This window comes from Schistocerca piceifrons, chromosome 4 (assembly GCF_021461385.2).
Source record: "Schistocerca piceifrons isolate TAMUIC-IGC-003096 chromosome 4, iqSchPice1.1, whole genome shotgun sequence".
Lineage (NCBI taxonomy): Eukaryota > Metazoa > Arthropoda > Insecta > Orthoptera > Acrididae > Schistocerca > Schistocerca piceifrons.
In genome coordinates, this window is record NC_060141.1 from 758129449 (window position 1) to 758146524 (window position 17076).

The following is a 17076-nucleotide window of genomic DNA, read 5'->3' on the forward strand; positions in this document are numbered from 1 at the left end:
TTTGTAAGTATTGATCATGTATCATGAAAACTGAAATGTAATGAATATTTTTTACACTGGCTCTACACAAATAAAAAGATTACATGCATGTATAATTTGTAGTTATTTTATTCTCTGCAAAATCCTGTTTATGGCTAAAAAAATAAAATTACAAAATCAGTCAGTCAGCAGAAAAGGTATCTTGCGTTGGTTCATGGGACATGTGTGTCCCACTTCCTGTTGTGAAAAAATGAAGAACTTAAAAAATATTTTGGTGGTGAAAATATAATAATGGGACTGAAAAGAAACTGTTATCACCTTAATATTTTAAAAATCTGTAAAAAATGAATTTTATCCATGAAAGGGTTAATAAATAAGGTCAAGGTGTGCACAGCAGAGACAAAAGCCAAAGTCAAATACCAAGGTGAGCTGTCCAAGGAATTCCATATCAGTATCAGTGTGTGACAAGGTGATGTTATTTCACCACTGTTATTTAATCTGGTTCTAGAGAAAGTAATCCAAGAAATGAAAAGAGAAAACAAAGGGGTGACACTAAATGGTAGGACAGATTTATTGGGTTATGCAAACGGCATCGCAGTTTTAGCAGAATCGGAGGAAGAGTTGACAGAAACTGTAGAGGACCTAGCACAAAATGCAAGTAAGATCAGGTTACAGATTAATACGGGAAAGATTGAGGTAGATATGAATATGGAAATTTGCTGAAGTGGAAAATTTTAAATACCTTGTTACATTGTTCAACAAGCAAAATAATTTAAAACAGGAAATAAATCAGTGTATTGTGAATGAATCTAAAACTTATTTCAGTCTAAAGCAGATAATGTCGTCCAAAAATCTGTCAATTAAGACCAAACTTAAAGAATACAATGACATGGTAGTGCCAGTATTGTAGAGTGGAACAGAAACCCTAAGCACAACAAAGAAGAATGAAGAAAACGTATTGGTCTTTGAAAGAAAAATTATGATAAGGATCTTTGGGCCTGTCCAGGATGGGAGCTTGTGGAGATGTAGAAAAAACCAAGAATTATATGAGCTGATGAGGCAACCGAACAACATTCAAAAACTGAAAGTGCGGAGAATAAGCTTGATGGGCCACATCGCTAGGAGACCAGACAACTCTCGGGCAGAAGCCGTACTTATGGGGAGACCTGATGGTACCCGTCCAATCTGAATACCCAGAAAGCGATGGGAGGATGAGCTACAGAAAGACCTTTGCCAGCTAGAAATCTGTGACAACTGGATCCAAAGTGCACAAGATCACCATCTACAGAGGAGCATTGTGAGGTTGGCACATGATCTACAGAGTCCTCAATCACCGATTTGATGATGATGAAATAGTGTGCATCTTGGTTAAACATTCTGACCGCAAAAACTCTCAAACTAAATTGTACACCAATGAAAATCGGCACTGAAACGAGATGCTTAAAGTGGGCAATCTCTAAAGGCACCTTATGAACCCCAGTTGTATGGTGGTGAGACATTGTGTATTTCAGGAAATGTTTATATTGCCTTCACAGCACTCTTATAAAATATCTCAAACTAAACTTGCATACTGATGCAAATGGATATTGATGTGAGGCACATCAACAGGCAACCTCTGGATGACATGCTAAAACCCAGTTGTATGGCTGTTGCCATGGCATTCCGGGTTGTGTCTGAGTCAACATATATTTCTGTGTCTGGGCATGGAAATCCCATAGATCTTTTAAACAATGCTAGTGGCTTGGCTGGACTGCCATAAAAAAAGCACTAAACCTATAAAGAGAACAGATGCAGTAATCATCGATAATTCAAGGCAGTATCAAAATGACTTGAAACTAGCTCTGTAACATGGGGATCATCAGAGAACAATTCACAATCTTCACATGTGATTTCAACATGGGGCCTATTGCTGCTAAGTTCTTTCCCAGGCTGCTGACCCAGTAGCAGAAGGAACATTGCATCAGAGTCTGTCAAGAACTCCATCCTTCATCTCAAGGACCATTATGGGTGACAAAATCTGAGTATGCAGATATAACCCTGAGACAAAGCAACTGTCGTCACTGCAGAAGGGCCCATCGTCTTCACAACTGCAACAGGGAAGACATGTCCACAGTACAACCCAAGTGCGCACTCATAATCTTTTTCAACATTTGTGATGATGTGGATCAGTCAGACCATTAACAGTGAGCTGTACTGTGCAAATGTAGGTAAGGAAATAAAGTATTTTCTTGTAAACAGAGTTAGTCTCACTACTTTTTGATACTGCCTAGTATTCAGTGAGAATGAAACCAAATCGCTGCTGAGCAAAAAGAAGAGACACTAGGCAGCAAGCGGGCATGGAGAAGGGTTATTCTGAAAGTAATGCCTCTTATTTTTATTCATAGAAATTACAGGAGATACATAAATCACAAGAGCACAGCTAAATAGAGCAATATTTCAGCTATAGGCTGTTATTTTTCCACATAGTCACTACCATTCATTATGCACTTTTGCCAACAGTGAACCAGAGCCTGCATGCTGTGCTTGTAAAAGTCGGAATGAGCTGAGGCTAACCACATCCTTACACTTTGACAACAGCATCCGAGTCTTGTAAATGTTTGCCATGTAGTCCATCTTTCAGAGGCCCAAAGAGATGGGAGTCTGTAGGCGCTGTATCAGGATTGTACGGTGGAATTGGTCAGACAGTCCAACCAAATTTTGCAATAATTTTCATGGTCGCAAAACTGGAGTGGGGCGTGGTGTTATGATGTTGCAGGTGAAAGTAGGGCTTCTTCTCTGACTTTACTCTGGAAATTCGGGCTTTCAGGAGATACATAAATCACAACAGCACAGCTAAATAGAGCAATATTTCAGCTACAGACTGTCATTTTTCCTCATAGTCACCACCATTCATTACATGCTTTTGCCAACAATGAATCAGAGGCTGCATGCTGTGCTTGTAAAAATCAGAATGAGCTGAGGCTAACCACATCCTTACACTTTGACAACAGCATCCGAGTCTTGAAAATGTTCACCACGTAGTCCATCTTTAAGAGGCCCAAAGAGATGGAATATGAAGGCGCAAAATTGGGACTGTATGGTGGAATTGGTAAGACAGTCCAGCTGAATTTCGCAATGTGTTTCATGCACACAAAACTGGTGTGGGGCCTGGCATTACCATTTTCAGGTAAAAGTTGGTCTTCTTCTCTGGCCTTACTCTGGAAATTTGGACCTTCAGTTTAGTGTTGTCTTGTAGCGTACAGAACTGACAGTTTCTCCAGGTACCAGGACATCCAAAAGAACCACATCCTGGCTACCCCAGAAGACTGTGCACATCGGTTTGCCTGCAGAAAGCTGTGTCTTAAATTTCTTCTTTGACAGAGGATTCATAAGTCGCCATTTTGTGGACTGTCTTGGATTCCAGCTCATTCTGGTGACACCTCGGCTCATCTCTGGTGGTGATACTATTCAAAAAATTGTTATCCTCAGCTTCATATTGGTTCAGCAGGTCCCGACACATTTCCATCAAATGAGTTCTTTGTTCTTCTGTAAGCATCCGCAGGACCCATCTCACACAGGCTTTGCAATAACCAAAATGTTCCAGCATTGTTTCCAAGGCATTATAGCTGAACTGCAGCTTTGCACACAATTCTCTGGTCGTTATCTGTTGATCAGCATCGATGAGTTGATCAAGACGCTCTTCGTTGCGAGGCATGAGAGCTGTGCAGGGTCAACCAGGTCATGGCTTGTCATGCACACCCTTTTCACTGCCTTGAAAATGCTGCACCTGTCACTTCACATTGCTCACACCTGTTGTATGGTCTCCAAACACCTTCAGTAAGTGTTGATGGATTTCAATTGGCACAGTTTCTTTAGCAGTGAGGAATTCAATCACACATTGCTGTTTCATTTGTGTGTCCATATCAGACTCCATTTTGGAACAATCCGGAACAACGGAACCACCTGAAAATGAAAGAGGAAGGTTCAAGCATTGGCACACCAGCAACATCTGGACATCCAAAGTCACCATAAAAAAATAGAGATATTACTTTCAGAACGACCATTACTTTCAGAACGACCCTCGTAGCAGTGGGAGCAACACATATGGGGTTGTAGTTTATTTGTAGATTGCTCACTTAAAGTTGGTTCTGGGACCTTGTAAATAAGCTTTTGTGGGAGAGTTCGTGTGTATCTTCAAGTGTCTGCTAGTTCAGTTTTTTCCGTATTTTCTTGATGCTCTCCCATTGATGAAAGAAAAATCTGTGGCCATTCATGCTGATGTCTGTGTGTACATTCGGTATCCCCTGTTATACAGTATGGGTCACTCACCCTTGAACAATGATCTTAGATGTATTGCATAACTGTTTGGTAAGCCATTTCCTTTGTATACTGATTGCATTTTCCCAGTATCCTATCAGTGAACGAATCTACCACCTGCTTTATCTACAACTACACGTATGTTAACATTCCAATTCATATCACTGTGAACTGTTACAGTCAGGTATTTGTATTCCAACTATGACTCATTGATATTGTAATTATATGACACCATATTTTTCCATTTTGTGAAGTGCACAATTTTAGATTTCTGAACATTTAAAGCAAACCACCCATCTTTGTGCCACTTTGAAAGTGTATCATGATTAATTGACTATTTGTGCAGCCATTTTCAAATAGTACTTTGTTATAGATAACTACATCACTTGTGAAAGGTCTGAGGATACTATTAATATTTTCTGCAAGACTATTAGTATACAACATTAACAGCGAGGGTGCCAGCACACTTTCCTGGGGTGCACCTGAAGTTACTTCTACACTTGTCAATGACTCACCATCAAAGATAAGATACTGCATCCTCCCTACCACAAAATCCTCAGTCCAGTCACAAATTTCACTTGATCCCGCATATGATGGTATTGTCAATAATAAGTATAGATGTGACACTGAGTCAAATGCTGTTCAAAGGTCAAGAAATACCTGATCTGCCTTGATCAATGGCTTTCAGGATGTCTTGTAATAAAGATGTTTTCGGAATCAACATTGGTTAGCATGAAGGAGATCATCCTGTTTGAGATATTACATCTGAGTTCAGAAAATGTTCTAAGAATCTATTGCAGATGAATTTAAGAATATTGGAGGGTAGTTTTATGGATCACTTCTGCTACCCTTTTTGTGACCTGTGGTTGCTTCCAACTACTCGTCACAGTTTCTTGTTCTAGAGATCTACAGTATATTACAGTACGTTTGAAAGAGGTACCAACTCAGCTGCAAATTCTGAGCAGAATGTGAAAGTTATTCCATTGAGTTTTGGAGCTTGTAATGTATCTCCTCTCCAATGGCTGTGACATAACTCTCCCCCTTTAAAGATGTGCTATTGTGTTTGTTATAGATTTCTCTTAAGTATTCTGTATTATCAATTAGGTGTTCACATGAGCATTTTTATGTCTCCAATTGTCTCATTTTCACTTGTCTCAAGATAAACAAAGAAGGGCGATCTTAATTAGTTCTCTCCTGATAGCTGTGGAACCGGGCAGATTCAAAGAAATTCATGCTCATGCTTCTGTATGAGATTTATGAAAATAAAATGATGATTCTCAAAATACATTGGTGTGGACTACATTATTCACTAAACTAGTCGGTCATTTTATGTCTGTGGTCTGAATCAGACAAAGAAGTAACCAAAAGATTGTCAGTTTTAACAATATGTGCTGTTTTTCAGAAATACAGACACTAATATTTATTTTCCTTATCTTTGTTCAAAGCTTCTTATATAACTTTTTCTACTACTGCTACTGCTGCTATTGAGACTGACAGAAGAAATCTTTCTGTGCTTCTCTGCATATACCAGAACATAGATGCAAACATCTTCTGGGATAGCAGTCTATCAAACATCTATTTAACACATAAGGAGGTCATGTTGTGAAAAAAAGTCTTCATGGCTGGACTGGTAGTATTCAGACTGGAGGACAAAGACTCAGTAATTTAAAATACGCTGTTGACACTACGCTGTGCACAGAATCACAAGTGGAAGTCAAGGAATTACTGGGTGAAGTTGAGAGAGAACATGGGAAACTTGGGATGTCAGTGAATAAGAAAAAGACCAAGATCATGATGACTGACAGAGGTGAGTTATTACCAGCTACTGATGTACTGTCAGAATATGAGGAGGTAGATCACTTTGTTTATCAGGGCTCAGTGGTTCAGAAAGAGAGTGGCTCTACATGGGAAATACAGCATAGAATTGCTGTGGGTAGGGATACTGCTTTAAAGCTGATAGTGACCAAGCCCCAACCAGACCTACTAAATTGTGAGTGCTGAAATCTCTGGTATTTCCAGTTTTCCTTTATGGGGCTGAAACTTGGACAGTAATTGAAGGGAACTGCAAAAGAACTAATGATTTTAAGATGTGGACATAGAGGGGGTTGCTGAGAATATCACTGATGCACAGACGAGCCAGCAGATCAGTCCTTCAAGAACTCAGGTTGGAGAAGAGGCTCTTCAGTATTTGTTTCCAGTGAATTTTACAGTTATTTGTTCGTGTAGTTTGATCACATGGGGCTAACTTGGAAAAGATGATCATCCAAGGCAACATTGAAGGGAAAAGATTGCAGAGTCTATCAAGATAATGGATGGACCAGATAAACGAGAAGATGAACCAAGCATTGGGGCATTTGGTCAATTTCTCTAAGATGGAGTATTGATGATGGTCAGTAACATAACGTCTGTGTCATCAAAACCAAAGGTTACTGAAAATAGAAACATGGATTCTATATAGGCAGCTGGCACTTCTTTGTTCCCACTACACCTGGTATCATAAACACTCAAACAAAAACTCTCCACTCCTGACAACAGGCCAGTCTAAAGCCACTGTGCTACAGATTAAATTGAGCGCTGTTTGTGGCTCTCTCAATGACAACACTAGAAGACAACTGTCAGTGTCACACTTGAAGACATGCCCAATTAACAACAGAATAAAACAAGCTAAATATTGTGTACTGAAATTAGTAAATGATATCTTACTTTAAAAGAAAAAAGAAAAAAAAAAGAAACAGAAAACTTTGCAGATAGCCATCTGTGATCCAACAGCATTTAATGCAGTTAAAGTGACTAAGTTAATTAAGTAAAAAGAACATCTGGAAGTTTATTTCCATAGTTGTTGGAAGTCTGTTGTAGAAGTTTTAAACTCGCCCACTTTTGACTTATCCATGATAGCAAGTTTGGCAAGTAAAATCCAACAGGATCCCTACTTGTGCTGTAATTGTTCCTCACTAAGTATGTGGTAAGAAAGTTTGTGAGTGAGTGGAATTTTTGAAGTTAGCAGTTGCAGTGGATAATATATCAGTACATTTAAGTTCCATGCATTTTGAGAAAAGATAACTGTTTAATTAATAACACAAAGTGTTGAAATGAAACTGTGACCATCATTACAATTCTTGGAGCACCCAGAAATAATTTCCAGAAAGTCTTCGAATTACTTGAGCAGATATTACCTCTTCCTGTATGCAACATAGCAACTGGCAACTATCACTCATCTAATTATTGTAGCCCTAGGTGTTATGAGCTGGAATAACTCGTAATTTGAGTCGGAGTCTCCAAGAATGTGGCATTGAGAGACTGTGCCCTTGTGTGTCCACATCAACTGGTGAGTGTTGCTATCCTCAGTGGCACCGCTGTTGTTGTCTGCTGAAGATGCATGCCAAGTGCACTAGATATCAGAAATGGAGTGAGTATGAGTTCAGTGTTGAGCGTTGCATACATTAGAAATCAAGATGCCACATTTACTTCACTGCTAACAGGTTTGTTTCCTTTCTGTTAAAGTTCCACAAGTATGACAAGTCTGAGGAATGGGCATGGTTTTGGAAAGCGTCACTCATGCAAAACTCAGCTTGCCCTTTTCTCACGTGATATACTGCAAATTATGGATGAAGGGCAACAGGCAGATACCATATTTCTAGATTTCTGAAAGTCGTTTGACATGGTTCCCTATTGCAGACTGTTAACAAAGGTACAAGCATATGCAATAAGTTCACAATGGCTGGAAGACTTGTTAAGCACTAAAACCTAGTATGTTGAATGACTGTAGTAAGATACAAGACGACTTAGACAAAATTTCTAGTTGGTGTGATGAATGGCAGCTAGCTCTATATGTGGAAAACTGTAAGTTAATGAGGATGAGTAGAAAGAACAAACCTGTAATGTTCGGAAACAGTATAACTAGTGTCTTGTTTGACACAGTCAAGTTATTTAAGTATCTGGGCATAACATTGGAAAGTGATATGAGGTGGAAAGAGCATGTGAAAACTGTCATAGGGAAGGCCAATGGTTGACTTTGTTTTATTGGGAGAATTTTAGGAAAGAGTGGTCGATCTGTAAAGGAGACTGTGTATATGATGCTGCTGGTACCTATTCTTGAGTATTTCTCGAGTGTTTGGGATCCATATTATATGGGATTGGAGGAAGACAATGAAGCAATTCAGAGGCAGGCTGATAGATTTGTTACCAGTATGTCAGAACAACCATAAGTGTTATGGAAATGCTACGGGAACTCAAATGGGAACCCTGGAAGGAAGGCGATGTTGTTATCAGGGAAGACAGTTGAGAAAATTTAGAGAGCCAGCATTTTAAGCTTATTGCCAAACGATTCTACTCCCACCAACATACATTGCACATAAGGATCACAAAGATAAGATACGAGAAATTAGGGCTTGTATGGAGGCATATAGACGGTCATTTTCACCTTATTCCATTTGCAAGTGGAACAGGAAAGGAAACGACTAATAGTGATACAGGGTACCCTCTGCCATTCACCATATGGCAAATGCGGTGTACCAGTGCCGATGTAGATGAGAACAGTGGGACTGTTGTTGTTTCCTACTCGTCAACTTGTTCTCTCTTACTGAAGTTTGGGAGTGTGAGACTAGTAGTACGGAAGTTGAGTGCACAACCTTGCTTTTGTAAAGCACCACTGGTAGTGTGCTAATGACCAACTCTTTGCATCAGATGGCTTGTAAAAATGCTTTGTTTTGTGAGATTGTGGATTACATTGAAATTTGATACTAATCAAAGAGGTATGAAAATATAAAAATCTGAGAAGAGAGATGTACAAGAAAATTGTTTATGAAGTGTTAAAAACTAATAAAATGTAATAAACTCTGTGTTTTGCTATTAGACCAGTCTTACAAACATACGAAATTGCCATACTTCACTCTTTCAATATGAGCTGTGAAGCAAAAAAGATTTAAAAGGCACGTGACATCTTGTGTGTCAACATCCAAAACAAAAAAAATGAGGTCACACAGTGCAGTGTTAAGACATTGTACACATTTGGCAGGTTGGTGAGGCAAATGTTAGTTTTATTTTAATTTTATTTAGATGTCAAGTTCCATGGGATCAAATTGGAAGGGGGGCATCTACAAGGCCACGGATTGTGTCAGTACATGAAATTATGACGTACAAGTAATAACAGATAAAAATAAAATGCTTATGAAACCAAAAAAGTCAAGCCAGAAGTTTAAGTAAACGTGATATAATACAACAAGAATCACCTTAATTTTTCAAGGAAATCCTCGACAGAATAGGAGGAGTGATCCATGAGGAAACTCTTCAGCTTCGATTTGAAAGTGTGTGGATTACTGCTAAGATTTTTGAATTCTTGTGGTAGCTTATTGAAAATTGATGCAGCAGTATAGTGCACACCTTTCTGCACAGGAGTTAAGGAAGTCCGATCGAAATGCAAATTGGCTTTCTGCCTAGTATTAACTGAATGAAAGCTGCTAACTCTTGGTAATAATCTGATATTGTTACCAAGAAACAACAGTAAAGAATATATATGTTGAGAGACCCAGACTCGTGAACAGGGTTCGACAAGAGGTTCCACGAACTTACACCACTTATTGCCCGAACTGCCCATTTCTGAACCAAAAATATCCTTTTAGAATGGAGAGAGTTACCCCAAAATATAATACTATATGACATAAGTGAATGAAAATAAGCAAAGTAGACTGATTTTCATGTTGAATGATCACGTACTTCAGACACCGTTCGAATAGTAAAAATGGCAGCATTATGTCTTTGAACAAGATCCTGAACTTGGGCTTTCCACAACAGTTTACTATCTATCTGAACATCTAGAAGTTTGAACTGTTCAGTTTCACTAATCATATGCCCATTTATATCTGCATTCTACAAACTACTGTGAAGTGCATGGCAAAGGGTACTTGCCATTGTACCAGTTATTAGAGTTCCTTCCCATTCCTTTCACATGTGGAAAGTGGGAATAACAATTGCTTATATGCCTCAGTCAGCCAACTGCCTTATCTATGAATGACCCAATTGGATCATTCTATTTCGTATCCCCACAAATTTTTACAGCTAGGTATTTTAATGAGTTGGCTGATTCCAATTGAGCATTCTCTGGGACAACATCTTAATTGCAATTTATGGAAATCGAGATACAGAGCATCAAATATTTGACATGTTTTCATTCATTTCAGTCCCTCGTACATGGACAAAATTACAGTCAAATATAGATGCTGTGTTATTGTTACAGACTAAATGATGTGATTGTGTACTATGTGCAACTTTCTTACTGGTTTGAACTGATAATACAATACCACACTTAAATTGTTTTTCCATAGATCACTGTATAACATCAACAAGAAAATAACATTTTCCATATTTCACTATTAAACAGTCGCTAGATCTAAAAGTAGAGTACTCAGACCATAAAGCAACAAAATATATTTTTATCCAACAAACATAATTAGTTTTCAGAACAAAAGTACACTGTAAATGTGTTCCTGAAGGCATTATATATATATACCGACAAACATAACACATAAGAACTTGGTCTTAACGTAATCATACACAAAGTAAAAGAAATGCATTTATTCAGCTGCAAACACAATACCATCCTCAACAATGATATGTGACAGTTTGTGTGTGGTTACTAGTGATCACGTGTCTGTTCTGCATCCTGAGCAACCATTGTCTGTCACAGGTGTAGAACTTTTGACAATATTCTTCTCTGCATCCAGAATCTCAGGACGAGATGTCTTTGCCATCATCATGTCCATCTCCTGCAATGGCATAATACATCCTCGTTTCTTCATTTGGTAAAGACTGAATGTTCCTGCATACGTAGATGAGATGAAAAACGTGTTTCCATTGTAATACAAAATGACATATTTTTTATTTCAAATAGTGCCTTTCCCTTGGGTTTTGTGACATAATATGGTGATAAAGCTGGTGCCAAGTCCTCAATAATGTCAATTCCTTTCACCACCTTAAAGGATGCTAGATTCTTTCTGCAGCTCTGAACTGAAATATACTGGTGCAATTTCTCAATGTTTTCAATATTCCTTAGCATTTTTTCATATATGCCTGTCCCTGTCCCTGAACTGGAAATACATGTTGTATGGTTACATTGTTTGATTCTGAAAGCCAAGTGCAACATCGTTCCACGATCTTATTTTGATTTTGCCCTCCACACAGATCCAATAGAAGTATTATAATCTTAATTTTATTTGGCTTCTGGAGTTTCCTACTTGTTGTTGTTGTTGTTGTTGTTGTTGTGGTCTTCAGTCCTGAGAGTGGTTTGATGCAGCTCTCCATGCTACTCTATCCTGTGCAAGCTTCTCCATCTCCCAGTACCTGCTGCAGCCTACATCCTTCTGAATCTGCATAGTGTATTCATCTCTTGGTCTCCCTCTATGATTTTTATCCTCCACAATGCCCTCCAGTACTAAATTGGTGATCCCTTGATGCCTCAGAACATGTCCTACCAACCGATCCCTTCTTCTAGTCAAGTTGTGCCACAAACTCCTCTTCTCCCCAATTCTATTCAATACCTCCTCATTAGTTATGTGATCTACCCGTCTAATTTTCAGCATTCTTCTGTAACACCACATTTCGAAAGCTTCTATTCTCTTCTTGTCCAAACTATTTATCGCCCATGTTTCGCTTCCATACATGGCTACACTCCATACAAATACTTTCGGAAACGACTTCCTGACACTTAAATCAATACTCGATGTTAACAAATTTCTCTTCTTCAGAAACGCTTTCCTTGCCATTGCCAGTCTACATTTTATATCCTCTCTGCTTCAACCATCATCAGTTATTTTGCTCCCCAAATAGCAAAACTTATTTACTACTTTAAGTGTCTCATTTCCTAATCTAATTCCCTCAGCATCACCCGACTTAATTCGACTACATTCCATCATCCTCGTTTTGCTTTTGTTGATGTTCATCTTATACCCTCCTTTCAAGACACTGTCCATTCTATTCAACTGCTCTTGTAAGTCCTTTGCTGTCTCTGACAGAATTACCATGTCATCGGCGAACCTCAAAGTTTTTATTTCTTCTCCATGGATTTTAATGCCTGCTCTGAACTTTTCTTTTGTTTCCTTTACTGCTTGGCCAATATACAGATTGAATATCATCGGGGAGAGGCTACAACCCTGTCTCACTCCCTTCCCAACCACTCCTTCCCTTTCATGTCCCTCAACTCTTATAACTGCCATCTGGTTTCTGTTCAAATTGTAAATAGCCTTTCGCTCCCTGTATTTTACCCCTGCCACCTTCAGAATTTGAAAGAGAGTATTCCAGTCTACATTGTCAAAAGTTTTCTCTAAGTCTACAAATGCTAGAAATGTAGGTTTGCCTTTCCTTAATCTTTCTTCTAGGATAAGTCGTAGGGTCAGTATTGCCTCATGTGTTCCAACATTTCCCCAGAATCCAAACTGATTTTCCCCGAGGTCGGCTTCTACCAGTTTTTCCATTCGTCTGTAAAGAATTCGTGTTAGTATTTTGCAGCTGTGACTTATTAAACTGATAGTTCAGTAATTTTCACATCTGTCAACACCTGCTTTCTTTGGGATTGGAATTATTATATTCTTCTTGAAGTCTGAGGGTATTTCGCCGGCTCACCAGATGCTCGAGTTTTGTCAGGACTGGCTCTCTCAAGGCTGTTAGTAGTTCTAATGGAATGTTGTCTACTCCAGGGGCCTTGTTTCGACTTAGGTCTTTCAGTGCTCTGTCAAACTCTTCACCCAGTATCATATCTCCCATTTCATCTTCATCTACATCCTCTTCCATTTCCAGAATATTGTCCTCAAGAACATCACCCCTGTATAGACCCTCTATATACTCCTTCCACCTTTGTGCTTTCCCTTCTTTGCTTAAAACTGGGTTTCCTTCTGAGCTCTTGATATTCATGCAAGTGGTTCTCTTTTCTCCAAAGGTCTCTTTAATTTTCCTGTAAGCAGTATCTATCTTACCCCTCATGAGATAAGCCTCTACATCCTTACATTTGTCCTCTAGCCATCCCTGCTTAGCCATTTTGCACTTCCTGTCGATCTCATTTTTGAAACGTTTGTATTCCTTTTTGCCTGCTTCATTTATTGCATTTTTGTATTTTCTCCTTTCATCAATTAAATTCAGTATCTCTTCTGTTACCCACTGTTTCCTACTTATGAAGTCATATAAAATGGAACAAACAGAATTTGAATCTTTTTTGCTGAACCTTTGAGTAATCAATAAAATGTACTTGATTAGTCATTATGACAGTGAATATGAAATACATAGAGCCACAGTAGCCTCTCATAGATCTGTGCAGTAATGCTCAGTTTAAGCAGAGGCAGGTTCTGTGCATAATCGGACTCAAGTACTGAGGTATCTGTGTTGCCAAGTTTGACTAATGTGAAAGTCTTGTCCCTGAGTTTATTTTACTCTGCAACCTTTAGTTTACGTTACTCATAAACATCTTTACAAAGACCATTTGCATGGACACTCAATATAACTCGACACTCCTTGCAGATATCACAGTTATCAGTCCGTGGTTTTCGAAATGAATATGGATTATTCTCCCTAAAGAACTTATATAAGTTTTATACTTCATCTGGAGTACTGTATTCATTTCATGGAGAAGATGATCTCTGAATGATGTGAATAATTTTGCAACACTAAGGTCAAGGTTGTCAAAATATTTCCTTCTGGACTTGCCTTGACAATAATACAATGATTTGTGAGAAAACTGGTCCTGGTGAGAGCAGACCATGTCCCAAATTTCTGTTGCAGTTTTATGAAGTCTGTTGCTGTGTTTCCCTCTTTTGTCTTCTACTGTAAGAGCAGTTGCACCCAACACCTTTAAAACTGTTTTCAAAAGTCTGTCGGTAACTTTCAAGGTACTTCAGAATATGAATTTACAGACTACTGTCCTATTATTGTTGCATTTTAGATGGTCTGTATAGATGGAGCTATGATTCTGACCAGACCTAGGTCCATTAGATATTCTTGGTGGTGTTTTCTTTTCAATTAAACTTAACATCAATGTATCTTTTGTATTCTTGCCACTATAGCCAAAATCATTCATGGACCTGTACTTGATGTTTTGGGCATATTTTTAGATAGCATTCCTTTGTGAAACATTTCTTACTGACTGCAAATTTCTTAGAACAAACTTTCTTAACAGTTTTTGGTGAAACATAACACTGTCCTGAATTTCTCTTCTTCTTCGCAACTTCTGTCTTCCACTTCCCTTTCTGAATTTTACATTTCCTTCCAATTAGTTGGTTCTCATAATCACCCTCCATACTGGATATAATATCACAATCATTTCCCATAATTTGTTTACTTCCTAAGTGATCTTGGCAAATGTAAATTCCATGGTACTGATGTCCCGTCACTGAAAAATATATCTCAGAATAGTGCACATGTAGCATTAGTACAAGCGATGTGGATGTTGTCTGCTGGCTACTGCAGCCAGTGGAATGATGACTTGGAACAGCATAGCCGTCAAATGTTTCTAGAGGGCATTGTGTCTGTCGGAGAGTAATGATAATTTGTGTGCCCATAGACTGGCTTGTACAGCTGCAATTACTGCAGTAAATGGAAAAATGACTTAATGGACACTAATATAACAACAAAAACAAGCAATTATTGACAGTATAATGTAAGTGGATAGATAGATAGATAGATTTCCTTCTCATCCTGTCCAGTAAGTCTCCTGTGACTTGGGTTTTGGTGACTTTTTTGAACTGTACCCCTTTCCCCAAACTTCTCCAGTCCTTTTCCTTCACCCGTCTTCCTTCCCCTTCAACTCTTCTACCAGAAGAAGGAGCCACTGGCTCCAAAAGCTTGAAAAAGTTAAACCATTTAGTGTGTGTGTGTGTGTGTGTGTGTGTGTGTGTGTGTGTGTGTGTGTTTTCCCCTACCGCTTAATGGACGTTAAGTTGTTTTTCTGGGGAACACCTCAATTGTGCCATGACATTGTAGTTGTAGGGTACTAATCTTCTGTGTCTGACCTTCCAGATTTAGGCATTCTCTAGTTCCCCCAAATTGCTTAAGGAAAATGCTAGGATGGTTCCTTCTGCCTCCTTCCGTAGTGTGTTCTTGTGTTCTTTTCCTATGACGTCATCATTGACAAGACATTAAACCTAAATCTTTCTTCTTCCAAAGTAGAGGACATGTCCCCAGCAAACCTGTTTACTACACTTTGGTAGATCTTCTTGCCAGAGGAGAAGGAGTCTTTGTTTTACAGAACGGTGTCCTATTTGGAGGCATACTCATCTCATGTCAACTCATCTCTTAGGCTGAAAGTGGCTGCATTAAGCCTAGATAATGGGTGCCACTGTGCTCAGATAGTTGTCCTTCACATAAGTCACTCAGACTCTCTCTGAGCTTCAGTAGCAAAAGCGCTGCAGATAGAAGAACAGCTAAGTGTGTCAGAGGGAGGATTTTGGTGGTGCCCTTGGATGGGTTTTCCATTCATTGGTTCGTTGCCCAAATTTGTATGTGCCTGGAACCCAGCAGATTATCACTCTCTTTGCAACTTTTTTAAGTAGAGATGCAAGTCTTGGATGTTCTGGAGTTGTTTCTCTGCTGGGTACATGTACTATTGTTGTGAAGTATGCTCAAGGAGTTTTCGCAGATTAGGAATTTTTAGCTCATATACATGCCCACCGCTCCAATTTACTCAGCATACTGCATTTAACTACACTATAGATTCTGAATCCATGTTATAAGTGGATGTTGAGAAAACAGTCATGGCAAATCATAAGGGGCAGCAGTTTAGACAGGCATATACTGATGATTCTGGTATAAGATGTTGTAAAATAATATTTTAAAAATGTAATCTGGAGTAAAGCCTTTTGTTCTTGTATTTCATTACCTATTTCTTCTGTTTATTTTTTTGCAGAAGACATAGATTTATTTCATTGTCAACTTTATACAAAACTTTAACAACAGCTATTCCAACCTGGAATTTCCGTTGTTTTATATGATTTTTTTTCCTCCTCTATTCTTCCAGGCAGTATGTGCTCTTGCTGATGGGAAACCAATAGTTACACCAGAAATGTGGAACAAATATTTGGCATCAGCTGAAGCAAACCTACCCATTCCAGATTATGAAGAGTTCATTCCTCCACTTGGAGAAACAACAATAAAGAAAAATGAAGTTTCATTCAAAGTTAATGAGAAGAGGAAAACTCTTTTCAGGGGAAAGAAGTTTTTGTTTTTTACCAGAGCACATTGTAACCAACACCAATGTCTTGTGTTGGCTGCAGGTATGGAAATATTATGTGTTGTATGAAGTGTATCTTAGTAGCACAATAACAATTAAAAATCTGAAATATGTAAACCATGTAATGAACATAGATACTTATGATTTTTGATTACCATAACAGGTTGAATAACACAGGTGTTGACATCTGATTATTGGGACATTCAGTTGGGATGTTAATCAATAGTTAACAGTGCTGTGCAGATATGTGGCAAAACAAGGGGTAAAGTGAAAGACAAAAAAAACCAGTTGGTGGAACGATAGAGTAAAAGACAGAATTAAAAAACATAACATGGCAAAGAAAAACATGGAGTTAGAAAAAAGAAATCAAAACCAGAGGCTGGTGCCAAAAGATGAACACAAGGTGATAACACTGGAGAAGGAATACTGAGAAAAGAAACTCCAAGCAAAGAGAATTGTGGAAGAAGAAAAGGAGAAGAGCTGGGAAATATTCACCCAGAATCTAGAGCAGGATAGCAAAGGGAATGAAAAACTGCTATATGGGTTATTGAAAAGTAAAATATCTGGTAGAGAAGACATAAAAGCGATGGAAACAG

At 38.5% G+C, this 17076-nt stretch overlaps 1 protein-coding gene across 1 annotated transcript in view; it reads left to right on the forward strand.

Annotated features, from left to right (window-relative positions):
- Positions 1-17076, forward strand: part of LOC124796271 (nibrin) — a 163207-nt gene that overhangs the window by 58124 nt on the left and 88007 nt on the right. Inside the window, exon 5 of the mRNA XM_047260384.1 lies at positions 16268-16523. Within this exon, the coding sequence (XP_047116340.1) occupies positions 16268-16523 (256 nt within the window). The remainder of the gene's footprint in view (positions 1-16267; positions 16524-17076) is intronic.